Source organism: Amphiprion ocellaris, chromosome 5 (genome assembly GCF_022539595.1).
Source record: "Amphiprion ocellaris isolate individual 3 ecotype Okinawa chromosome 5, ASM2253959v1, whole genome shotgun sequence".
Taxonomy (NCBI): domain Eukaryota; kingdom Metazoa; phylum Chordata; class Actinopteri; family Pomacentridae; genus Amphiprion; species Amphiprion ocellaris.
This window is the reverse complement of record NC_072770.1, coordinates 14,100,606-14,122,082: the sequence shown is the minus strand read 5'-3', so window position 1 is coordinate 14,122,082 and position 21,477 is coordinate 14,100,606. Positions and strand designations below refer to the sequence as shown.

At 40.0% G+C, this 21,477-nt stretch overlaps 1 protein-coding gene and 1 long non-coding RNA gene across 4 annotated transcripts; one reads left to right on the top strand and one right to left on the bottom strand.

Annotated features, from left to right (window-relative positions):
• Positions 1-12: 12 nt before the first annotated feature.
• Positions 13-20,275, bottom strand: LOC111588668 (solute carrier family 41 member 1-like). 3 transcript variants are annotated; one of them, XM_023299153.3, is made up of 10 exons: positions 20,129-20,275; positions 14,259-14,366; positions 12,852-12,923; positions 10,798-10,942; positions 10,526-10,672; positions 9,220-9,364; positions 8,968-9,047; positions 5,325-5,459; positions 3,263-3,411; positions 13-3,180 (listed from the first exon to the last, which is right to left on the bottom strand). In XM_023299153.3, exons 1-10 carry the CDS (start codon positions 20,255-20,257, stop codon positions 3,001-3,003), a joined length of 1,290 nt encoding a protein of 429 aa, XP_023154921.2. In that variant the 5' UTR covers positions 20,258-20,275; the 3' UTR covers positions 13-3,000. The 3 variants fall into 3 exon arrangements, with proteins under 3 accessions (XP_023154921.2, XP_023154920.2, XP_023154922.2); XM_023299152.3 differs by lacking the exon at positions 20,129-20,275 and adding an exon at positions 15,528-16,458; XM_023299154.3 differs by lacking the exons at positions 12,852-12,923; positions 20,129-20,275 and adding an exon at positions 15,528-16,458.
• Positions 10,842-14,805, top strand: LOC129348994 (uncharacterized). The gene is made up of 3 exons (XR_008601775.1): positions 10,842-10,970; positions 12,822-12,972; positions 14,271-14,805. It is a non-coding gene; the product is annotated as an uncharacterized LOC129348994 (long non-coding RNA).
• Positions 20,276-21,477: the final 1,202 nt, after the last annotated feature.

The following is a 21,477-nucleotide window of genomic DNA, read 5'->3' as shown; positions in this document are numbered from 1 at the left end:
GAATCAGAATCCTTCTGTTTAGGATACAGCAGTCATGACTTACACGTCATTCTTTTATTGAAACGACAAATCATGGCTGTAAAGATGTCATCTAGAAGTTTTTACAAATGCGACAGCACTACAAAATCCAGTCAAGCTTGATGAAAATAGGATTATTACTGTATTCTAAAGCTGCTTCCTGGTCATGAGCACCTTTCTAAAAGTGCATATCATACCGTTGAAAAGGCCCCATACAGAGAGATGCATACGAAATAATTTCCTCACAAAAATAGCACAAAGAAACATCTGTGTCGTCGATACCTGGAACACATACTAACACAGAGACGGTTAAATACAACAGGCTACGTTCAGTGGCACTGTGCTGCACAAAAAAATAAAATATCTCGTAAAAATTTAGCAAGACCAACGGAAGGCTGATCACGGTTTAAAAGGCACAAATCTACATAAAATAAACACGATGAAATCTAACATTCATCCAGACTGTGTAGTGTCTGATTTCTGTTAATATACATTGAATAATATACGTTATTATTGCCTTAATACAATCATTTGCCATCTAACATTTAAGAGCTGACAATAGGTGTACAGATGTGTAGACAGTTATTACAGTTGCATCCACTCTGAAGGGATGTTGTTTCTACAAAGCCAAGCTGGGTGCTGCTGATATAGAAGTCAGTGAACAGTGTACACATATTGACCACAGTGAGCTGGCAAATATGGAGAACGAAGTGCAAAGTAAGTTCACGGTGTCGCTAGTTAACCCGTTTTCAGACATTGTTATATTTGAGCCTCAGTCCTGAGTGTGATATTTGGAGCACAGAAAGCTTGTTTTGGAAGTAAATAAATGACATTTTATGGATTACCACACAAAGAATAAGTTCATTGGTGCAAACAAAATGCATTCTATGTTCCATAAAGGTTTTAATTTGCTTCTACTCTCCATTTCTGGGCTTTTTCTGCTCTTATTCGCTTTAACGTCATCATCTCAACCAGCTCAGTCCTTCAAGGTACCACAATTTCAGCCAAATGTGAAAAATGGAGTACATCATTTCAGATGGATTCTAGTTATTTTGTCTCCACTTCCATCCTTCTGCTTTTGAAAAGTTAAATTAAAAGGGCTCCAAACAAACTGCCCCTAAAGCACTCCAGCCCCAATCAGCTCCCCTCTTATAAAAACTTTAACACTGTTTCCTATCAGCAATTTCTTTCTTATAATGTTCTGAAGCTGCTTGTTAATGCAGACCCTGAATAAGCCTGAATAAAAAACTCTCCACATTTGAAGCCATTCCCTCAATTATCAACTGAATTAATTCCCTAAAAACCCCACAACGGTTGTAATCGTGAACAGGGACCCACCAGTATACCTCTACTAACTCCAGCAGAAGATAACTAACTTACCCCTGATCTTTGAGCAGTTAGTTGTGGGGTGTACTTATGACCCTCATGGTGTCGAGAAAGAAATCAGGAAGCTGGTGACTGTCTCACAAACCTAACAGGGTACAGGTACTCCTGTGTAAACTACCCATGAAACTTGTTTCTATGTGCCTGTGTGGGTTTTCACAAGTCAATAATTGGTGATTCCAAATTGTCAATATTTGTGAGTGTTCCTGTCTCTCTGTGATGGATTTAACCTGTCCTTTGGCAGCAGCTGTCAGCTGGAATAGGCTCTAGCCCCTCCATTAGCCTACACATGATAAAGTGGTATACAGATAATGGATGACTGGAAAATTAGCCTGAGTTTACAATGAATACTGTACTGTTGTTCTACAAACAGTTTTGGCTGCTCAGACACTTAGTCAAGTTCATGTATAAGGTTTGCAGTGTAGCACAGAGTTGACATTAACCTGATTATTACCACAGCTAACCATCTTCATATAGAACCTGCTGGCTTACTCACTGTCTGGGAAATCTGCTCATAACGTCAGCTATATCTACAACTGTTTTTGAGATTCCCCTCAAAATCCTGGAAGCCCAGGAGCACAAACCAGCACAGATCAGAGGCCATGGCCAGAAGGAAGCACTTTTAACCCAACAAACAGGAAATTAAAGTATTTTAGTTCTGAACTATGTGCTGTTTGCTGACGTTCTGAAGTGCAAAATTGAATAATACTTTGGGTTACGGCCATTTTTTTGTAGATTTAGGTTGCTGTTTATTTGAACATGATCGCTGCAGGGTTCCTTATGATTTTGACAACAGAGGATGCAATGAAAGTGCTAAGAATTGTTGTCTTTCCTCAGTGACTCACAGTATTCCAATTCAGTGAAGATGATTAACATTGTTTAATGAATGGTTTCATCAAATAGACATGAAGTAAATAATAGTAAATATGATTGAAATATTACATAAAATACTTAAAAGAGCTGTTGACTTCTTCAAGATTTACTGATTAGTTTTCACTCTCCTATGTTTAGAATCTGTACTAGTTGCAGCATGCCAAAGTACCAGACTTTTAGCCTCTGACTGATGTCACCAGAACTTTTATAGAACAGATTCATGTTCAAAGTTTTCTGCACCTACTAGCTCAGATTTCTCTCAGTGGAGTTGTGCTGCCTTTAACATTTGTTTCACAGTCTGTCTGAACATATTTTAGTGCTGAGCTTGGCACACTAGAACACAAAGTTTTACAGAGCAAGAGCAACACAGTGGTCAGATCTTAAAGGGTTCCAGAGCACACAAAGTACAGAATCAGAGAATAAAACAGTAAAGCGGACAGGGAGGTTACTACGGTAAACAGATAATAGCCAACAAGCACGTAGACATTAATCGTGTTTGCTAGAATTCAACAATTCTGTGCATTATAATAACGTGACTGCAAAACATATTTTTCTGTTGTCAAACTGTACCATCACCTGCTCAGTATTAAGGCTCAAATACAATGATATACTTACCTCCTGTCTTCTCTTATCCTCACCATCCTATTAATCCCAGTCATCTTTTCAATGTGTTTCAGCTGCTTGCATATATGAAGCATTCATGGTGTGCAGGGCCACATATCTGTGTCAAACTCCTATCCCAGTAGAATTAACCAACAGAAGCAGTCTGAAGCTCAGAGCCAGGAAGCCCGTCCCCAGCAGGTCACCCAGAGCTGTGAGGTAGGGGATGGAGAAGTTGTCCGGATCCAGACCCTTTCGCCACAGCCAGCGCACCATCAGGCCGGCCACGTAGAGCAAAATCACCACCTGGATAGAACACAAAGACTTCTAATAAAACGCAGTGTTTTCACAAAGTCGTCTAAGAGTGTGTTTTTTTTTCTCGTCGGACCTGGAGCAGAGCTGCAAACAGGTAGCAGATGATGAAGATGGGCATCATGGCAGTGTGGCCTCCCTGGAGCAGGTGGATGGTGTACAGGAAGAGCAGGTGACCCGGGACCACGAGGGAGAGCAGGACTCTGGCTGACCTGGAGTTCACATCTGGGTAAACATGGAGAGAAGTAATAACAGCTTCTCACCTTTGAGCAAAATCACCTTTTTGGCATAAAAAACATGGCCCCCATGTAATTTGTGGAATCCACGTTCCAGCACGACAAGTTGCAGATATAGCTTTAGACAACATGTACAATACTGTTCAAAAGGGGGTCACCCAGGCAATTTCATGTTTTCCATGAAAACTCACACTTATATTCATGTGCTAACATAACTGCACAAGGGTTTTCTAATCATCAATTAGCCTTCCAACACCATTAGCTAACACAATGTAGCATTAGAACACAGGAGTGATGGTTGCTGGAAATGTTCCTCTGTACCTCTATGTAGATATTCCATTAAAAACCAGCTGTTTCCAGCTAGAATAGTCATTTACCCCATTAACAATGTCTACACTGTATTTCTGATTAATTTAATGTTATCTTAACTGAAAAAAATGCTTTTCTTTCAAAAATAAGGACATTTCTAAGTGACCGTATACTTTTGGATGGTAGTGGATGTGATACAAAATGTTGCTCTTTAACTAAGCTGCAGAAAGTTAGTTTGTCTTGTCTGTTCTTTAACTTTAGTAAATTAAAAAGGACAAGCCATCTTCAATTTCTGACATGCATACATTATTTCAAAGAATACAGCAGTACTCTTAATGCTGTATTGGTTTTGCTCATGTACTACCCGAAAATGCACATTTGAAAGATTGTCTATGTTGTAATTCCTCATGTCAGTGACCAGATGTTTGGCATCACAAGGAAATAAAAATAAACCATGTGATCAGAACAAGAAGTTTAAATTAACCGTATTGCCTGTGAGTTTGATTTCTCCCTGTGAAGTAATTTTTCCCTGTTGTTTGCCACTGCTTTCACCATTTACAACTACTTAGCTTTAACAGCTTCATCTCCATTTTGTCTAAAAAAATCAACAACACACCCTCGCATGTACTCATGACCAAAAAGATCCTCTACAACTGAAACCTGGGAGCCCATCAGGTGAAACACACTGTAAAAGCCAAATTTGGCTGTCTTTTACTTTCCCACGTCTCCTCTAGTCAGAATGCTCCAAAGCATGCCCTGTCCTTGTAGCATAGTCGCTTCATGGACAAATTCTGGGCTGCTGACTCTCACAGACTAGGAACGATGGCAAAATTCAGAAAATCTCTTCATACAACCTCTTCTCATAACAAAACTTGGATTTGAAACACAATTTCTTTTCCTGGCACATGTGCAGTCAGCACAATTGCAGTATGAACAGTCTGCATGGTCACAAATGTTGGACTACATGCAGACATCCACAGAGGGATCTCCGTTGACCCTCAAGGTCTTGCGTGGATGACAAAATTTACATCAAGCGTGAAATACTGAGGAAAGCATGGTTTAGACTGGCCTTGTGGTTTGGTTACGCTTCTGCAAGTAAGCTAGGTATTGCATGACATAATTTTCACCATCTGCCCAAGTACACAAGAGTTTGGGCAGACTTCTAAAAATGTGTGTCTGCGCAGTAACTCCACTACAAGTTCTGCAAAGACTGCAATCTGCGACTGAAACACACCTCTTCCCAGCCTGGCTCATCCACAAAAAGACCAGCTAGCACAAAAGCACATCGAGCAACCTTCTTCCAGTCCATGTACTGTAGAAACTGGGCACACACAGTTAGTGCACAAGTTGAAGTTAGCTATGCATACATGGAGAGGAAACTGAAAACTCCCACTTCACATCATCTTTTGTTTCAGCCCTAATGTGGGTTCATGGCCAAGCACATGGAACATGGGAAAGTAGAACAAAGACACATGTTGACCAGGTTTAGGGAGATAGTTAGTAAATGGGGCTGCAATAATAATTCTTCTCTTCTTGATTCATCATTTCTGATAAAGGACTACTTTTAAATTGTGCATTTTTATTTCATCTAACCTGAAGAGCAGAACGTAGCACACGGTCCAGGACAGTTTGCATTCATTTTATTTGGAAGAGCTCCAGGAACGCTCCAGTAGTGGAGGTAAGTCGACATCCTGCTAGCCTGGATGGCCACGAGGTTTCCCCCAACACCTGCATGGACATGGAAAAATACTGAATGTAGCACTGAACAATTCCATCATAAAGATTTAAATAAAAGAAATTAATAAGATGAAACAAAACAGCAGCAGAGTAGAGGTTGCGCTGTTGTCTAAGACAGAAAATAGGTTTGTATTTAATAACTATTGCATTATATTTGATTTATGAGTTAATATTGCAGGATTACTTTGGTATTTGCCAATACACAGTTCTCATAATACAATCACACTGGGTAAACTGCACCACCATCATCAGTTGTTAAGCCATTATTCTTTTTTTTCCATCTGAGAGTTATATGAGAAGCTTAGCAGTCATTGCAGAGTAAACAAACTTGGAGATATAATTCACTGTCCAAACAGTAATTTTGATTGAAATCCATTCAGCAGTTATTTCTGAAGCACAGCATCCCAGGGGACTTCATTCTCTCGGTACGTCTGGAAAAGGCAATCTCGTTGTTGTGCCTTTTTTTTCCATCGTGGCAGCGCTCACCCCTCAGGCTGATTTCATTAGCAGCAGAACAAAACCTCTTGGCTTGCAGAGTTTTGAAGCACATGGATCATTTGAACAAAACAGAAGGGGTGTTTCTGTTCAACAAGGCAGGAAAGGAGAGCGATGAATTGGAATGCAAATGCACTTCCTGTAGTGGGATGGCAATACATGCAGGAGTCTTTGGTAGCGCTCAGGCTGGCAGAGATGCTGCGGCAACAGGAGCCAGTGAATGCATAGTTGGCATTCTGATCAGGCTTGAGGTTTATGTAAAGACCATTGTTATTCCTCTCCACTTAGTATGCCGCTTTGTGGTCTACAGACTTCAGTCGGGGAAGATGTGGCCCTCTACGCCTCTCTGAGGTTCCTTTGACAGGGAGGAGACTCCTCTACTTCAGCAGCCCTTTAATGCCTCGTGATTGATTAACAGCTCAAAATTGAAGTCCTTTGAAAGCGGAGCTCAGCCTTTAGCAACGGTTACAATTCACTGTCAGGGTGTGGAAACAGCAGGACTTATAAATAATGGGATTAGCTGCTGGGCTCCTGTATGCTCCAATAACTTCCACATGACATCAGTCTGCATGAGGCTTTTTTTTAATTGATAGCAATTAAGCTAATTATGAAGCTTAACTGTCATTCTTCAAAGATTAGGAGAATTAAAACGCCACAACCCTCAATCCCAGCTCTGCGTAGTCCTTCAGGAAACATGTCAGTGTTCATTTTTTAGATCTCTGATCGTGTGGAAGAAATGTCAGTGTTTGTTTAAGCATAATTAAAGAAACACTATGCACAAATAGATCTAATTTTAGGCAATTTGTTATGATCCTGCTCCAGCCTCTGCCCTTCTTCCTCCTTTTCTCTTTTTCCTTCTTTCTCCCATTGTTCCTCATCTGTCTGTTTTGACCTGTCTCTCTCTGGCTCCCTCTGTCTGTCATCTCTCCCTCCTGTCTTGCTCTCCCTGCTTCACCTGCCTGCACTCTGTTTTGCTGATTACTGCAATGAGTGTCACCTGCAGTAATTAGTTCACACCATTCACCTGTTCTCTACCTCACCTCCAGTATTTAAGCTCTGTGCTTCCATTCACTCCCTGCTGGATCATAGATTCACATCCTTTCTTTGATTCTGTTTCTCCCCACCAAGCCTCCCACCTCCGGACTGCTTTAGCTCCATGGACTCTGTTGCTCTCCCCCCTCCTGGATTTCCCCTTCTTGGGCTCTATTTACTCCAACCTGTTCATGGATTTTCCCCAGCCTGTTTTCCCCCTTGGTTTTCAGTTTCCCCCATCTTGTGAGTACCCCTACCTAGCTTAGTTTTGTTAATTCTGTTCAGTTTTGTAAAACGTCCTGTTTTTGTATTCATAGAGTTAGTAGAGTTTTAGTAATTGGTTGAGTTCTGTTTTCCCCAGTTCAGTTCCCCATTAATGTGTTGGTTTAGTTGTTGGTTTAATAAATCTTTGTTATTCATTTGTCGGCCAGTTCTGTGTGTCTGCGCTTGGGTTCTCCTGCTTTCCCCTCGTAACACAATTAAAGTCACCACTCTTTGTTAACTTGTGGGTTTAAAAAAGGAGAACTTAAACCAGATAAATCCTACATTAAACTTCAAACTTAAGTTTTAGTCCTTGAAAAAAGGTACAGTGTAAAAAGTAAATGTCAATTGTTGGCTGCAATTAGCTGTTGGAGCTACAGAGCTCCATATTCCGTATCTTCCCAAGAATACCTAAGTAAATAACAATTAAAGACTCCTTTTTAGGTTGTGCTGATGAATGTTCTGACTAAAACCTTAAATTTCTCAAGCCTTCTGGCTTTATAAGGAACTGAAGAGCCTTTTCAAGTTTTTACTAATGCTAGCAGAGTGGTTTAAGGAAGGGTGAAGTTGATGTGGTTGGTCTTTGGTACCAGACTGAAAAATCTACCACAAATGGATGAATTGGCATTAAATTTGTTATAGACATTCATGGCCCTATGAGAAGAACCTTGATCCCACTGCAGGGAAATGGACTTTGCATCTAAGGCTGTCATCATTATGTTAAAATATGAATTTGTCCAATTCTTTGTCAAATGCTAAACTAAGATGGTGAATATAGTAAATATCTTGACATCAGTATGTTAGCACTGTAACTATAAGCATGTTAGCGTGTCGATGTTAGCAATCAGCTCAGAGAACCGCTGTGTGTGAGTAAAAGTTTACAGATCTGCCTGTGTAAACTCTGTTAGTGTGGGCATTTAATGTGATGGGACTAAACTACAGAGTGACAACAGGGAGACTAACTCAGTAACACTTTCCTAGTCAACAATTTTGCATTCAAAACACTATAACACGAATAAAGTTGTTCCCAGTGGTGAGAACATTTTAAGTTTTCATTAATGCATTTGTGAGTGTGCTTAGTCTGCAACAGTGCTTAGGAAAGTGATGCATGTCAAAGCGACATCCATATGAATGCCAGGACCCAAGGTTTCCATAATATTAGTGCAATTATTCACTTGACCGAGGTTGTAATGTTGCACATGATACATAATATGATGCACGCACTCAAGGACAAACATGGGAGATGAGATGGTGTCACAGTATTTCACTTATCAACTGCATATCCTGTCAGCAAAGGCATTAAAGAGAAGGCTGCTCGCCAAGGATACACAAAATGTGTTTCGGGGAGCAACACTGACTTAATAACTTTTACTGGTTTACAATAAAAACCCAACAGGGCCTCTTTAATTCTGAAATGTAAATACCATTCAAATAGACGGATACTTTATTAATCCCGAGGGACATTCAAGATTACTATGTCCAAAGGTGAAGAAAACAACTCAAAACCAGCATCTCTGTGTGTCATATATAAGATTGGGTCATGTATGTAGAGTTAATAAATGCTAATCGAAATGAAAAAGGAAAGTGATGATCAATGCATTAGTAAAAATTTCAAAAATGTTGTTATACCTGCTTTTAACTATCACCGTGTTTGTATTGTGCTTATAACTGCTAAACGGTCAGTTTTGCATGTAGCTGATCTTCTGCTCACCATTGATGACTGGAGTGAACACTGCCATTCCTTCAAAGTTTGGATTGCTCACAGTTTTATCCAGAATCAGACCACCAATACTGGAAAAAAGACAACAAACAGTAGATGTGAGTCTGAGTGGGACAACTGCATCACAGCACGGTAAGCTGTTTTCAGCTTTTACTATGCAAATTTCTTCAAATGTAACAGACACAGACTGTGTGGTGTCAAACCATTTTGAAATTAGGAAACACCCCTCAGTGGTCTGCTCACCTGCTGATGGTCATTGCCAAAATGACTGGCTGCCAGCCTGACTTCAGGACCTCTTTGATTGGTGGAGATTGGCTGGCAATAGTGACCCACGCTGGGATAAGGAGCAGAAAGAAGCCACAAACCACAGCAGGCAGGTACCACATGTCTGCATAGCAACAAAGGAAAGCATGAATCTCAAAATCCTTGATAAGATTTTCCCTGTATCTGATGAGAAATTGGTGCATGAATGGAAATCATACTTATATAGCATTCTGACCATGATGCAAATAATAAAAGCCAACAGGAAGATGTGAAATGTTAAAGAACTAAACGTGGACTTTGCTGCCATCCTCTGGCTAAATCTGTAATTGCATGAATTTGATCATTTTGAATCACATAAAGTCCTGCTTTCTTCATATTCAAATCATTTCCAGATTGAAATTATTTCTTTTACTATCAGATCTGGAAAAAGTAATTCCTGCATTAATTTTCTGATGTGTCAGTTATGGTAGATTCTCCTCCTCCGGTATCGACCAAAAGCCATCATCTGGCCTCCAGCTGGTTCAGAATACAGCAGCTCAGCTTTTAGCAGATGACATCTTGTCACCCAAATTCTGGCTTCCCTCCACTGACTTCCTGCCTATTTCAGAATTTTAAGATTTTACTGATTATTTTCAAGTTTGTCAGGGTGTGGCGCCTTGCCTTACATTCGCATATGGAGCCTTTATAACTGTTCAAAGACTAAAATCTAAAGGTGAACGAGCATTTGCCATCAGGGCCCTTCAGTTTTGGAACGACCTGCCTGAGGAGATAAAGCTGCAAAATCAGTGTCTTCTTTTAGATCACTTCTTAAAACCCATTTTTATAGACTTGCTTTTATGTGATGTTATCCATTTTTATCGTCTGTTTAATTTTGTCAGTTTAAGTCTCTTTTTCCCTTTATTTATGTACCTATTTGGTTATTTATTGCATTTATTTACTATTATTACTTGGTTTTACCTTGCATTTTCAGTAATCATGCTTGTCTTTTTCCTTATTTGGATATGGCATTTGCAGTTCTTTTATTATTTTATCTGGTGTTGCTGTATTGATTCACTTTGTATATCTTTTACCACTGCTCCGCCTTGTGTTGTTTAATGCTCTTCCTTAGTATCCTTCGTTTCCTTTCTGCCCTGTCTGTAAAGCACTTTGTAGACTCTGCTATTTAAAGGTGCTGTAAAAAAGTTCATTATTATTGTGATAAAGTGAAATGATCTACAAGCTTCATATAAACACCACATCCACATGTTGTGTTTGCCGACTGCTGCTGTAAGGTGAGACCTCTGACCTCTGTAGCAGAAGAAGAGGCTGCTGACCCCAGCGAGCACAGACAGAGTGATGAGGTCTCCGAGGCTGGCGGCTATCGGTGTGGCCACGTTATCTGGGTTGATTCCTGCTTTCCTGGAGCCGATGATCACTGCCACCATCACCAGACCTGACAGAGCACATAGAAGTTACACATTAAGTTCATTCACTCTGCTGTCCTCTATAATGTGTTCTGCATATCAACTACATTCTCAGAGACTCATTCCTCTGCAGCAGTTTGTGTCTTTGTCTGACCTAGAAAGAGTGCAGCAATAAAAGCAGTGGTGACACTGCTGGCACACAGGACAGCAGCCTGGACGGCATCCACCCTTCCCCTGGTCACACCTCCGAGACCCACAGCTGAGACCGCTGCCAGGAATCCTACCACAGTGGCCTGAACCTGGACATGAAGGACAAACCGGAGACATGTGAGCTTTATATATATTCTATTGTATTAACAGGTCATGCCATCTACCTGTGTGTGTTCAGCTAATGTTGATTTTGAGGATATTTCTCAGAGAAAGATAGAAAACTCTGCTGAGATAACAAAGAAGGTTTCTCCCCGTGGTCACTCAAAAGCTTATTTTTAATATGAACTCTAACTATTTACGGCAGCAGCTTCTGTTTGTTGATTCAGAATGACTTTGACATTGCTGTTTCTCTGTCTAACAGGAACTAAGTGGATAAATTTGGCAGCAGTTGTTGAGGTTGTTTTCTTCAGGGAGAATGGTGACAACACGGTCACAAAAATGTTTTCACATGAAACAAAAAGTGTTGTGGACAGCTGTAAGAGAGTGTGTTCAGGATATTCTGTCTATACAAATACAGTCCACCCAAAGCTCTTTTTACTGGGCGTGTAGCCAGCTAAGTTTAACATTAGAAGAAGATAAGAAGTGTTTTCTAGAAATAAACCTGTTATTGGTTAAAAGAGTCACAGTTCTATCATGCAAAAAGGTTGGTAGGTCAAGCGTAGGTAGATAGATTTCAGATTTATCTACAACTTTGCAATTAAAAAAAATTACATATGCCATAAAGGGGAAACAATCACTCTTCCAAAACATCTGGGGCCCCTTCCTGTCCTATTTAAAGAGAATAGACTTGGCACAGATGTTGCAAACACCTGGGAATTATGAGTGGCCCTCTGCAGTGTCGAAAATTTGTTAAAGAGCCACCCAACACTTGTAGCGTGATGTGGGATATACCTGCACCCCAATATGATATGTTTAAATTTTATTCAACTAAATATCCTCAATTCCATTTTTCCCTATTTTGTTGGTATTATGTATTATTTTATATCTGGATGATGGGGATGAGGGGTGTTGACTTGTTAACGTCTTGAGAGTTGGGTTTTAGGTGCATTACCCTTCTAAACATTTTTATCTGGATGGACAAAAGCATAAAGGTTTATTTGTTCTTGATAAAATCATTAAATATGCTGTTGGGGGGAAATACATAGTGGAATTGAAGTGTAGCTGAAAACTACCAACATTACATTAAAAAACAGGCTTTGGACATTCTAAGTACTATAAAACTGATATGAATTGAAAGACAAATGAAGAATTATTAATTCATGAGTTGAATGAATTCCTTCCAGTATTTAGGAAATTGTTTTGTTGATATCTATTCAACAATATTTATTCTTGTAATTATTTAGTGTGCAATTATTTATTTAATATTGAAGAATTATAATCAGTACCTTTAGTACCTTATCTAACATTACTTCTGCTCCTGTTTTTACTTCAAAATTGAAACCACAGACAAACCTGTCAATGCTGCTATATATGATTGTTTATTTGAAAATTGACGTTTCTTTGGACATCAGTTCAGGTTTGACTATGAACTGACCAGCACTTAGCATGCAGACAAAAACACATAGATGCAACACAATATAACTAAAAATGTAGGCATTTTCATAGTTTTACTTTATCTATGGCTATTATGTAATCACTTTCCCTTAAATCTTCTATTTTAATAATAGAGGTTCTCACTAATATTATTCTGTATCTGATTGTGGGCTGTCAGATGATATTACACGTCTAAACCAAATGTCCTTCAGCCGGCAATGAAAGAATGAGGCCAATTTTTTCGATTCCTATTCTCCAAAATCTTATCAGAAGTACCACTTTGAAGCCCTCTCCGGTCTAGTGTGTTTAATTAGGTTGAGCGGCATTAGTGAGATGTTTCGAAAGGAAGGATGATCTTATCACAGCAGCAGAGATTCTTGAGTTAAGTTAAATTGCCATGAGATGCGTCCAAATGACGGAGCGTGTTATTAATAGGATGAAGAGTGTGCGGTGGGGCAGTGTCACCTGAATGAGAGCCAGATTACAGAGCACCATCCTCCACTGCTGCTGGGCCTCATCCATCTGCCCTGTGTTGGCCTGTGGATGGAAATGAGTTTATGTAATCGCATTTCTCCACCGCATGCTGGTAAGTGTCAGTTTGGAAACTTCCCTACCAGTAGTAGACAATATAATTACATGTTTTAGTGGTAAGTGAAGCCAGAGCTACCCTGATAAATGTCCTGCTTTGAAGTTATGTGTTACTAATGAGTGATTCAGATCTTGTGTAATGAAAGCAAATCACTTTGATAATGAATTAGGGTTGCAGCTATTGATTATTTTAGTAATCGAGTATTCTAGCGATTATTCTGGCAATTAATCGAGTAATCGGATTAAGCACTAGGCATGCGCGCTACAGCATCAAAAGCAGAAGTGAGCACATGAGAAGCCTTGGCAGAATACTGCGCTCTCTGTATGCAGGTAAGGACTTAAATGCAGCTGGATCTCAACGTCTTCCAAAGACCCGCACCCTCTCTACTTCCCATTGTCTATTGATATTAGTTTTGTTTGAAAGCAAAAGCAGCGTTCCCCTCATTCCATTGGTAGATTGGCAATCTAGTCCTATCTTTTTGCGTTTTTCCAGCATGTGAACGCGCCACCTCTGAAAATTGCTCTCATGGTGGGCGAAAATTGGTGGGCGGTCACTAGCGGGCCACAACATTGTCACATGACAGCACTCGAGCTTCAGCGGGCCACTATGTGGTCACGTGACCGAACTGTCAGCTTGACAGTCCGGCAGATGCGTCGGATAAAAATAGTGGCTCGACCGAAAACTTTCTTTCATTTCAAAAACACTTAAGGGAAAAGTATTTCTGAACGCATTTGAGGCGAGAAATAAGCTGTGCAGCAGCTAATTCTGTCCTTGTTTTAGTTCACTGACGGCTAGTTTAGACGACCGTTTAGACCGCGGACTGGTTGGGACTCCTGCCGTAAACAATAGAAAAGCTGCGCTGGTTAACATAGAAGCGTCCATAGACTGTATATAAATTTATATAGAGTCTTTGGAAGCGTCCCGCCAAATTTAAGGACCCGGTTTGTATTGAATGAAGTATAGGTCCAGCCTTGGACCGCGGTCCGCCATTCTGTGACGTGGGGTCTAGCATGTAGTTGATTAAACGAAGCCTCGAGGAATTTTAGTAATTACTCGAATAACTCGAGGAATCGTTTCAGCCCTATAATGAATTATTATTGAAGGATGCTAAATTTATGGCTCTTGTTCCCAAAGCATATAACGTTTTGAATGGAATTGGTTCAAAATACCTAAATTACATTCAATATTTGGAGTTTTAAAGTCACATACATATAAAATAATTGTTCTTATCTCTTTCTGGGTACATGTGTGCTGTATGGACATGCCACTGTGTTTCCACTCACTGCTGTTGACAGCCTGGATGCCAATGTCATCTCCAGATTCCCCTTCAGTCCCACCAGGGCTGGCACCAAGATAAACACCTCTGAGATCTCCCTGAACACCTCCCAGTGCTGAAAAACACACCAGTGGTCTTTTAAAACCCACTGTTTAACTACATCACAGTGAAGCTACACAGCAAAACAAATCTTTTCCTTCTGTGTCTTATACTGCCTCTTGCTAAAATAGATTAGTATTTTTCATTTTCAAAGAACTAAAATGTTTAGTAACTCTAAAAATGTATTTTCTCAATCAACTTCTACGTTTGAGCAATGTGGTCACAAAAGGCTCTGTCAAATGTACCTTTGTGGCTTCAGCTACATCTAATTTAAAATTAATTGACAGTTGTGTTGTTTGCTTATGTTCCAGCACTCAGTCATATCAGTCGATCTTTTTTCCTCAAACCGGACTGATACAGTCTTGTTTGGGCACATTTTTGACAGTTATCCCTTAATAAATACTATCATAGAATGAACTTTAACTCAGTTGTTTAAGCATTATTGCCATGTAATATATGGGTGCCTATTAAATTTTGTTCGAAGTGGCTAATCATGGCTTTCACCACTTCCCACATGCAGCAGTGACTGTAGACAGTCTGAATTGTTTGAATGCAGATCGTTTGATAAGTGACTGCATATATATATATATATAATATATTATATATATATATATATATATATATATATATATATATATATATATATATATCCATCCCATTAAACCGAATGTGTCAGCAGGTGGCTGCGCTGCTGCAGGATTCAGATTGTCACTCATGTCATACAGCTGTTGGGATATTTACAGGAGGTTAAACAAGGAGAAAGCTATTAGGAGTTCTGTTGTGTCTGGCTCAGTTTCTGACGCAGATGGTATGTTCTGTGGTTTGTATGTAAATTAACAGTACAGGTTCTACCAAAGGTTGCTAAATGGGCTGCCCCACTCTCTTTAAATGTAGTCAGTGGTTTTTATGCCAGAATCCCTTCAACAGCATTTTTAAATTCTGTACTATTTGCATGCAGCATGTTTTTTTAATTACATTCTCAAACTACTTCTATACAGCTTTCATAGATTGTCCAAAGGCAACAGATTACATCAGCTTCAAACCCTCTCACCTCAAGGATACAAATAACAGTGATGATAATAAAAAGTCAAAACACGACCAAGCATCACCTCGTTATATTCATAGCACATGTTTAGAATCTAACATTTCTTCAGTTTCGGAGCAGGATTTCCCTTACTTGCACTATATCCATGACTATCCCGGCTGCCACCATGCCCAGGCCAGACACCAGGTAAGGCAGCAGAACCTGCGCCGCAATGGTCCACGATTTTTCCGACAGGAAGCCGTGAGTCGAGCGGGTCAGTTTGCATGTGAAGCCCCTCAGTTTCTTCCCCTGGAAACGCAGCTCCAGAGCCAGATGGGTCACCACCATGTCTAATTCCTGTTAACCCATGTCGAGGCCTCAGAAGGGACGAAGAGCTCCTCTGAGCCACAAAGTCGGCTTTTAGACTGAAAAAGTCACATCCAGAGCAGGCAACGGTATTTCCAAGTTCTCTTCACCTCAATCCAGGCTTTTTTTTAAAAGTCACGGGTCACGTTTCTAGTCTGAAAACTCCTTTTTTTCAAGTAGGTTTGTGAAAACAAATAATAATGCTGCAAAGAAGGATTCAATCGGCCTGTATTAAACGTCACCTGTCGCTCCAGTGGTGGCAGGGCAGCGACACAAAGTACTTTTGCAAATGGTGGACGAGACAGAGGAATGGAACCTTTCATCCACTTGAATGGACACACACACACTCACACACACTTGACAGCAGGTCTGTTAGGCCTCTCTAACACTCTGCTACTGACAGACCCTCATGCACACACATACATTCACTCCAGCCACACACACACACTTCCTCCTCACGCCTCACTCTTGAGCAGCCGGGCGGCCGAGGCAGACCTCTGGAAGGCCGGTCTCTCGCGGGGCCTGAAGAAGGTCCAGGTCCTGTGGGACAAGGACATCCAGAAGGCTAGCAGTTTCTTCTCGGCCCTCCTGTGCTGCCACTCCTTCTCCTCCTGCTCCCTCCACACCTCCCTCTCCTTCTCCTTGATGCTGTGCTGATGCTCTGAGTGAGCTTGACCGCTCTGGATCCCCTTCCTCATTTTGACCAGGGAACGCCGGAGTGTCTGTCCAGGCTGGGAGCTGTGAAAAAGTGGCGCTGATGGATGAGTGTGACGTCGGACAGACTTTGTCTGAAGAGGCGCTGCGAGTGTTGTGCCTTTGCCAGGGCTTCCCCCCTCGAATTCCAGATGGATAGATGGTGGTGGCGGAGGAGGGACGAGACGGACCACGTGTGAGTGAATGTGTCAAGATTGATAAGGAAGACGCCTGTATGCGAGCAAGGTGACCAGACTACCTCCCCTTTGTTCAGTTTTCCTCTTCCTCCTGGTCTCTCTTCAGATCAGCTCAGAGGATACTGCAGAGGTGCTCTCCCCCTCTTTGATAGCTCCTCCTCCAGCTGCTCCTCGATGTCCTCACTGTAAGAGGGTGACGCACTCAGAGCAGCAGCAGGTGCTGTACCTGTCACCAACACGTGATGCGGCTGCTGACTTTAAAGGACACCGTTAAACCTCTTTGATTGGAGGAAACGCACAAGCTGCCATCCCCTGGAGTTTTCCCGTCCGTCACAGTTCATTACAGCACTCATTTGTCATTCGTTATTCCCAAGGTCTGGGACGAAGATAAAAATCAATAGCTTCTAAAAACAACTAAAGTGCTGTTTCAGGTGGAGCAGAAAAATAGAAACAAGATAAGCTCTGGCACTTTGTTCTAACTTGTGTCATTTGTTCACACTACGCGATCTAACACACTGTAAGAACACAAGCCTGCACAAAAATGCTTAATAAGACGATGTCCTCGCAGACGCACGTACACAAGGACAGTGACTCAGCTGAAAAGTGTCCTTGAGACATGCCTTGAATTAGGTGCTTCTCTCTGCAGCTCCCCCTTCTGACTCCTGCCTGTAATCTGATTTGTGAAGCAACAGCTGCTAAATACCAAGCAGCAGCTGGAGGTATATGATGCTCATATGCAACAGCTAACAAGTCATTTCACTCAGTGGTAATAGAGTAGTCTTTCCTTCGTTTAAGTTCACCTTTGGGCATATCTTAGGAAAATGACAGCAGCAACAAATGCTTGTAATTGCCTATTTCCAGCGATTTGGCAACATAACTAAATGTCACCAATGTATTGCAGTTCAGTAAATTAGATGTAATAAAAAGGAAAGAGGGCATTGCTTTGTGTCCAAATGTGTGCTTCAATTTACATAATGGAGTCCCGGAGTGCTCAAAATGAAATAAACAGCACATTTTCCTTATAAATTATATGAATATACTTCCCATCATTCCTTTTTTTCATGCAAGGTGATTTAATTTGGAAATGCCCTTTTTTTTTCGAATGTCAGCTTCTAATTCATAGTAACATTTAGATTAGACTCAGTAACATTTATGCAACAATTTCAACACAAGACTGAACTACATTCTAACAGTACTTTGAATTGTGTGAAATTTTTTAGTTAAGGCCTTTTTGATATTTTACCACCAGTATTGGTCCAAAACAGCACAGACAGTAAAACCAAAATCACGACATACCTATCTCATTCACTTTGATCTACAATTTTACATCTATTACAATTATTAGAATGTCCCTAAAATAAATAATTTTACGGCGATGAAGACAGAACATGCCAGATTAGAGAGGTAATGAATGTAATCTGGGTTTTAACAAAACATTAACAGAAGTTTAAGTTTGGTTTGCTGCTTCCAGCTGTTTGTAGGAGTTTTTGAAATCTGAGTTTATTAACCCTCGTGTTGTCCTGCGGGTCTACATTGACTTGTTTAAAGTTTGAAAATGTGGGAAAAAATTGATTTTCACAGTGAAACTTCTGATGTCCACATTTTCAACATTTTTGGGAAATATTTGAACATTTTTTGGTGGAGAAAAAGAAATGTTAAAAATGCTTCTTAAGAACAATCACAAAAAAATCAACCAAAATCCAGCGAAATTTCGCTGGATTTTGGTTGATTTTTTTGTGAATGCTCTTAAAGAAAATATTACAAGTTTTACTGATATATATGTAATCACTTTAGATATTTTTAGGATTTTTTTGGAAGATTTTTACTCATTGTTTGAAAATATGTACAATAATTTTCTTGCCAAATTTGGGGGATTTTTTTTTAAAAATAAAACATGTAAGGGAAAATTTTAAGGAATTATTGGAATTTTCTTCCTGACGGTTTTGCAATTTTTCAGAAATTTAGGGATTTTTTTTTTGCTGAATTTTTGGATTTTTTTCAGACAAGGAAACAATATTTTTTGGTGCCTGTAAATGAGGACAACAGGAGGCTTAAACACCTGAATAACAGAGATTTTCTGGTGGTTACTCATCCCAAAATAAGCTAGCTAACTCCTCACTTTGATGCTAAGTTCCCAAGCCAGCTAGTTAGAAGAATTGTTAAAATAAAGCTTAATAAAAAGCTATTTAACAACCGTGTCCTTTAACTGTCTATTTAACAGTGGCAGTTTCTAGCAGGTTGATTCAGAATAACGAATTATTTCTCTGGCTAACAGGAGCTAACGCGCTACATTTGCAAAATGGAAAATTTTACAAAAGAGAATTTGTTGTTGAAACTTTTTTGTCATTCATATGCCAATGTATTTTATGAATGAAAGTTTTATGTTTTTTTCAGACAATCTTGAACACTTAAATTCAATATTAACTTAAGAATTATATTTAATAGGAAAATTTCGAGTTAGATTTTTCCAAACAACATGAAAGTCTTTTATAACCAGTGTGCCTTAACTGCTGCACATTCTGCCAATGCGTGTACTTGCTTCTATTTTTGCAGCATGGCCTTGCCTTCACAGTTGTTTACCACTGCTGCATACTACACATAAACTCATGTAAGTAAATCCATGAGAAGGATTCATGTACTTTACTTGCCAGGACTTCTTTATTTACTCCCATAGGACGTGGTCACTAAACAGGTTGACGTGGTCGCTGTGACCTCCACGCCCACAACTCAGTCCCTTCACCTCAGATAACCTTGAACCTGTACTGCAGCAGTCCAAACACATACAGGGCTTCCTCACATCAAACATACTTTGAAGTAGATTTTTAACATCACGATAAAGACATTTCACAAGCTTGTTCACGGTCACATTCAACAAAGAATAATGAAAAACCAAGCTGGCTGCCTTCACGACTGAGAAATGAAGCTGAAACGGTTTCATGACAACTGTAGCAGGGGTGAATTTTAATTAAGCTCGTCCATTTAAGGTGGTATTAGGGTTTAAACTTATGCATGATGTTGACACTGAATGAAAGGTTAGTAATGTCATAAGAAAATTCATTGGCCACTTCAGCTCTACTCATGCTCCACCTCAGAGTCAGGTACTGCCAAGATGGCAACAGATGGAGCCACCATACTGAGAATCAAAACCACTCTGCATGAAACCTTTGAGGGACATCACAAAGTGTTCGTCCATCTTTACTGGCAGTCAATGTGGAAAACCCTCTCAGGGCAGTGTATTTTGTAATCAATAATAACTGGAGTCCAATAAACAGTCAAATTTGCTAAAACTGATCAATCAGTAGCCTCCTAGCTATATTATTAAAAAAAATCAAGTCTCGTGCAGCACAACTTGTAGTTTGTATGTGTCTGATGACAGACTGCAACTATGCACATAAAAAAGTAAGAAAATGAAACTGCAAAGGCATTTCTTATAGGGCATTTTTTTTTGCATAAGGGAACAGAATTCAATAATTCAGCACCAACCATTGTGTCACTGACCTGCACCCAGTCCAGCAGCATACCGGCTGACACCATGCCCAGCCCAGCCAGCAGGTATGAAGGCAGCACCTGGAGGTAGATCACTGTGGAGGACTCTCTGCAGGAAACGTGGAGCTTTGTCTCCTCCATGTCGTCAGGACAGGACAGGACAACTACTGCTGCTGAGATCCATGCTTGTTGTACAAAGCTGTTCACTGTACTCACACAATCCAGCTGCCAGCCAGCCCACTATTGTTTGTCTGTCAACCTGTCCTCCAGCACGTTTTTGTTTGCTTGCTACATGCTACAAATACAGGGTTATGTTACCACAACATCATTTCCAGTGACATGGCCCCAGTTTGTGTGCCTCATATATTAACCTACATGCTAGCCACAGAGATAATCATTGCTTTTTTGAGAATTAACTGGGAAAGTTTGGAAATGCCAGGCTAATAACAAGCACCTACCATTTTTCTGAATGTATTTCTAGATTCCTCCAAAACTCTTCAAACCATTTGAGTGAAAATATATGATGAAAAAGAACTTTTCAAAACAAGTTTTCATATCTTACCAGTTTCCTAATTTAAACAGAGATAGCAGCTGATTCGCCATCTGGATTAAAATATATCAGTGACGCAGATAGAAAACAACAATTACAACTTAGGAAACGGTTAAAAATCTTATTTTTTTTTCTTTAAAAAATTTTAAATTAAAAAAAATAAAAATAAAAATAAAAAATCTATATTACTGGGACATAATACAGTAGTAGTGCTAACAGGCAACCATTAGCACGAATGCCACTTTTACAGTACTGAAAGAGGGCTAGCTAACGTTAGCAAAGCCAGCTATCTTACAATAGCATCACGAATAAGAAGCTAGCTTACGTTAGCATTAGCTAAGCTGTTATAGTGAAGCAGCTTAACATGAGCTAAATTCATGCTAGCTAGGTCGTGGTTAAACCTTTATCTTGTTTTAAATGATTGGCTTTTACAGCGCCGAACGAGGGCCAGCTAACATTATCTAAAGAGAAACGCCAGCTAGCTGACGGGTAACCATTAGCACGAATGCCACTTTTACAGTGCTTAATGAGGGCGACCTAACGTTAGCAAATGAGAAACGCCAGCTAGCTTACAATATCAGAGCTAAACTGTTAAACTGAAGTAGCTTGAAACCAATGACTTTTTAAAATGAGCCAAATTCACATTAGCTAAGTCGTGCTTTAGTCTTTATCTTGTGTTTAAATTGCTGGCTTTACAGTGCTAAACGAGTGCTAGCTAATGCTAGCTAATAACAAACACCACTTAGCTTACACTAGCATTAGCTGAGCTGTTATATTGACGTTGCGTGAACATGGTGACTACATTTATTAA

Coding starts and splice junctions, on each gene's coding strand:
- LOC111588668 (XM_023299152.3), bottom strand. CDS start 15,722: ATGGTGGTGACCCATCTGGCTCTGGAGCTGCGTTTCCAGGGGAAGAAA. Junction 9,048..9,219: donor TTGGCAATGACCATCAGCAG/GTGAGCAGACCA, acceptor TCTTTTTTCCAG/TATTGGTGGTCTGATTCTGG. Junction 3,412..5,324: donor TGCTACGTTCTGCTCTTCAG/GTTAGATGAAAT, acceptor ATGTTTACCCAG/ATGTGAACTCCAGGTCAGCC.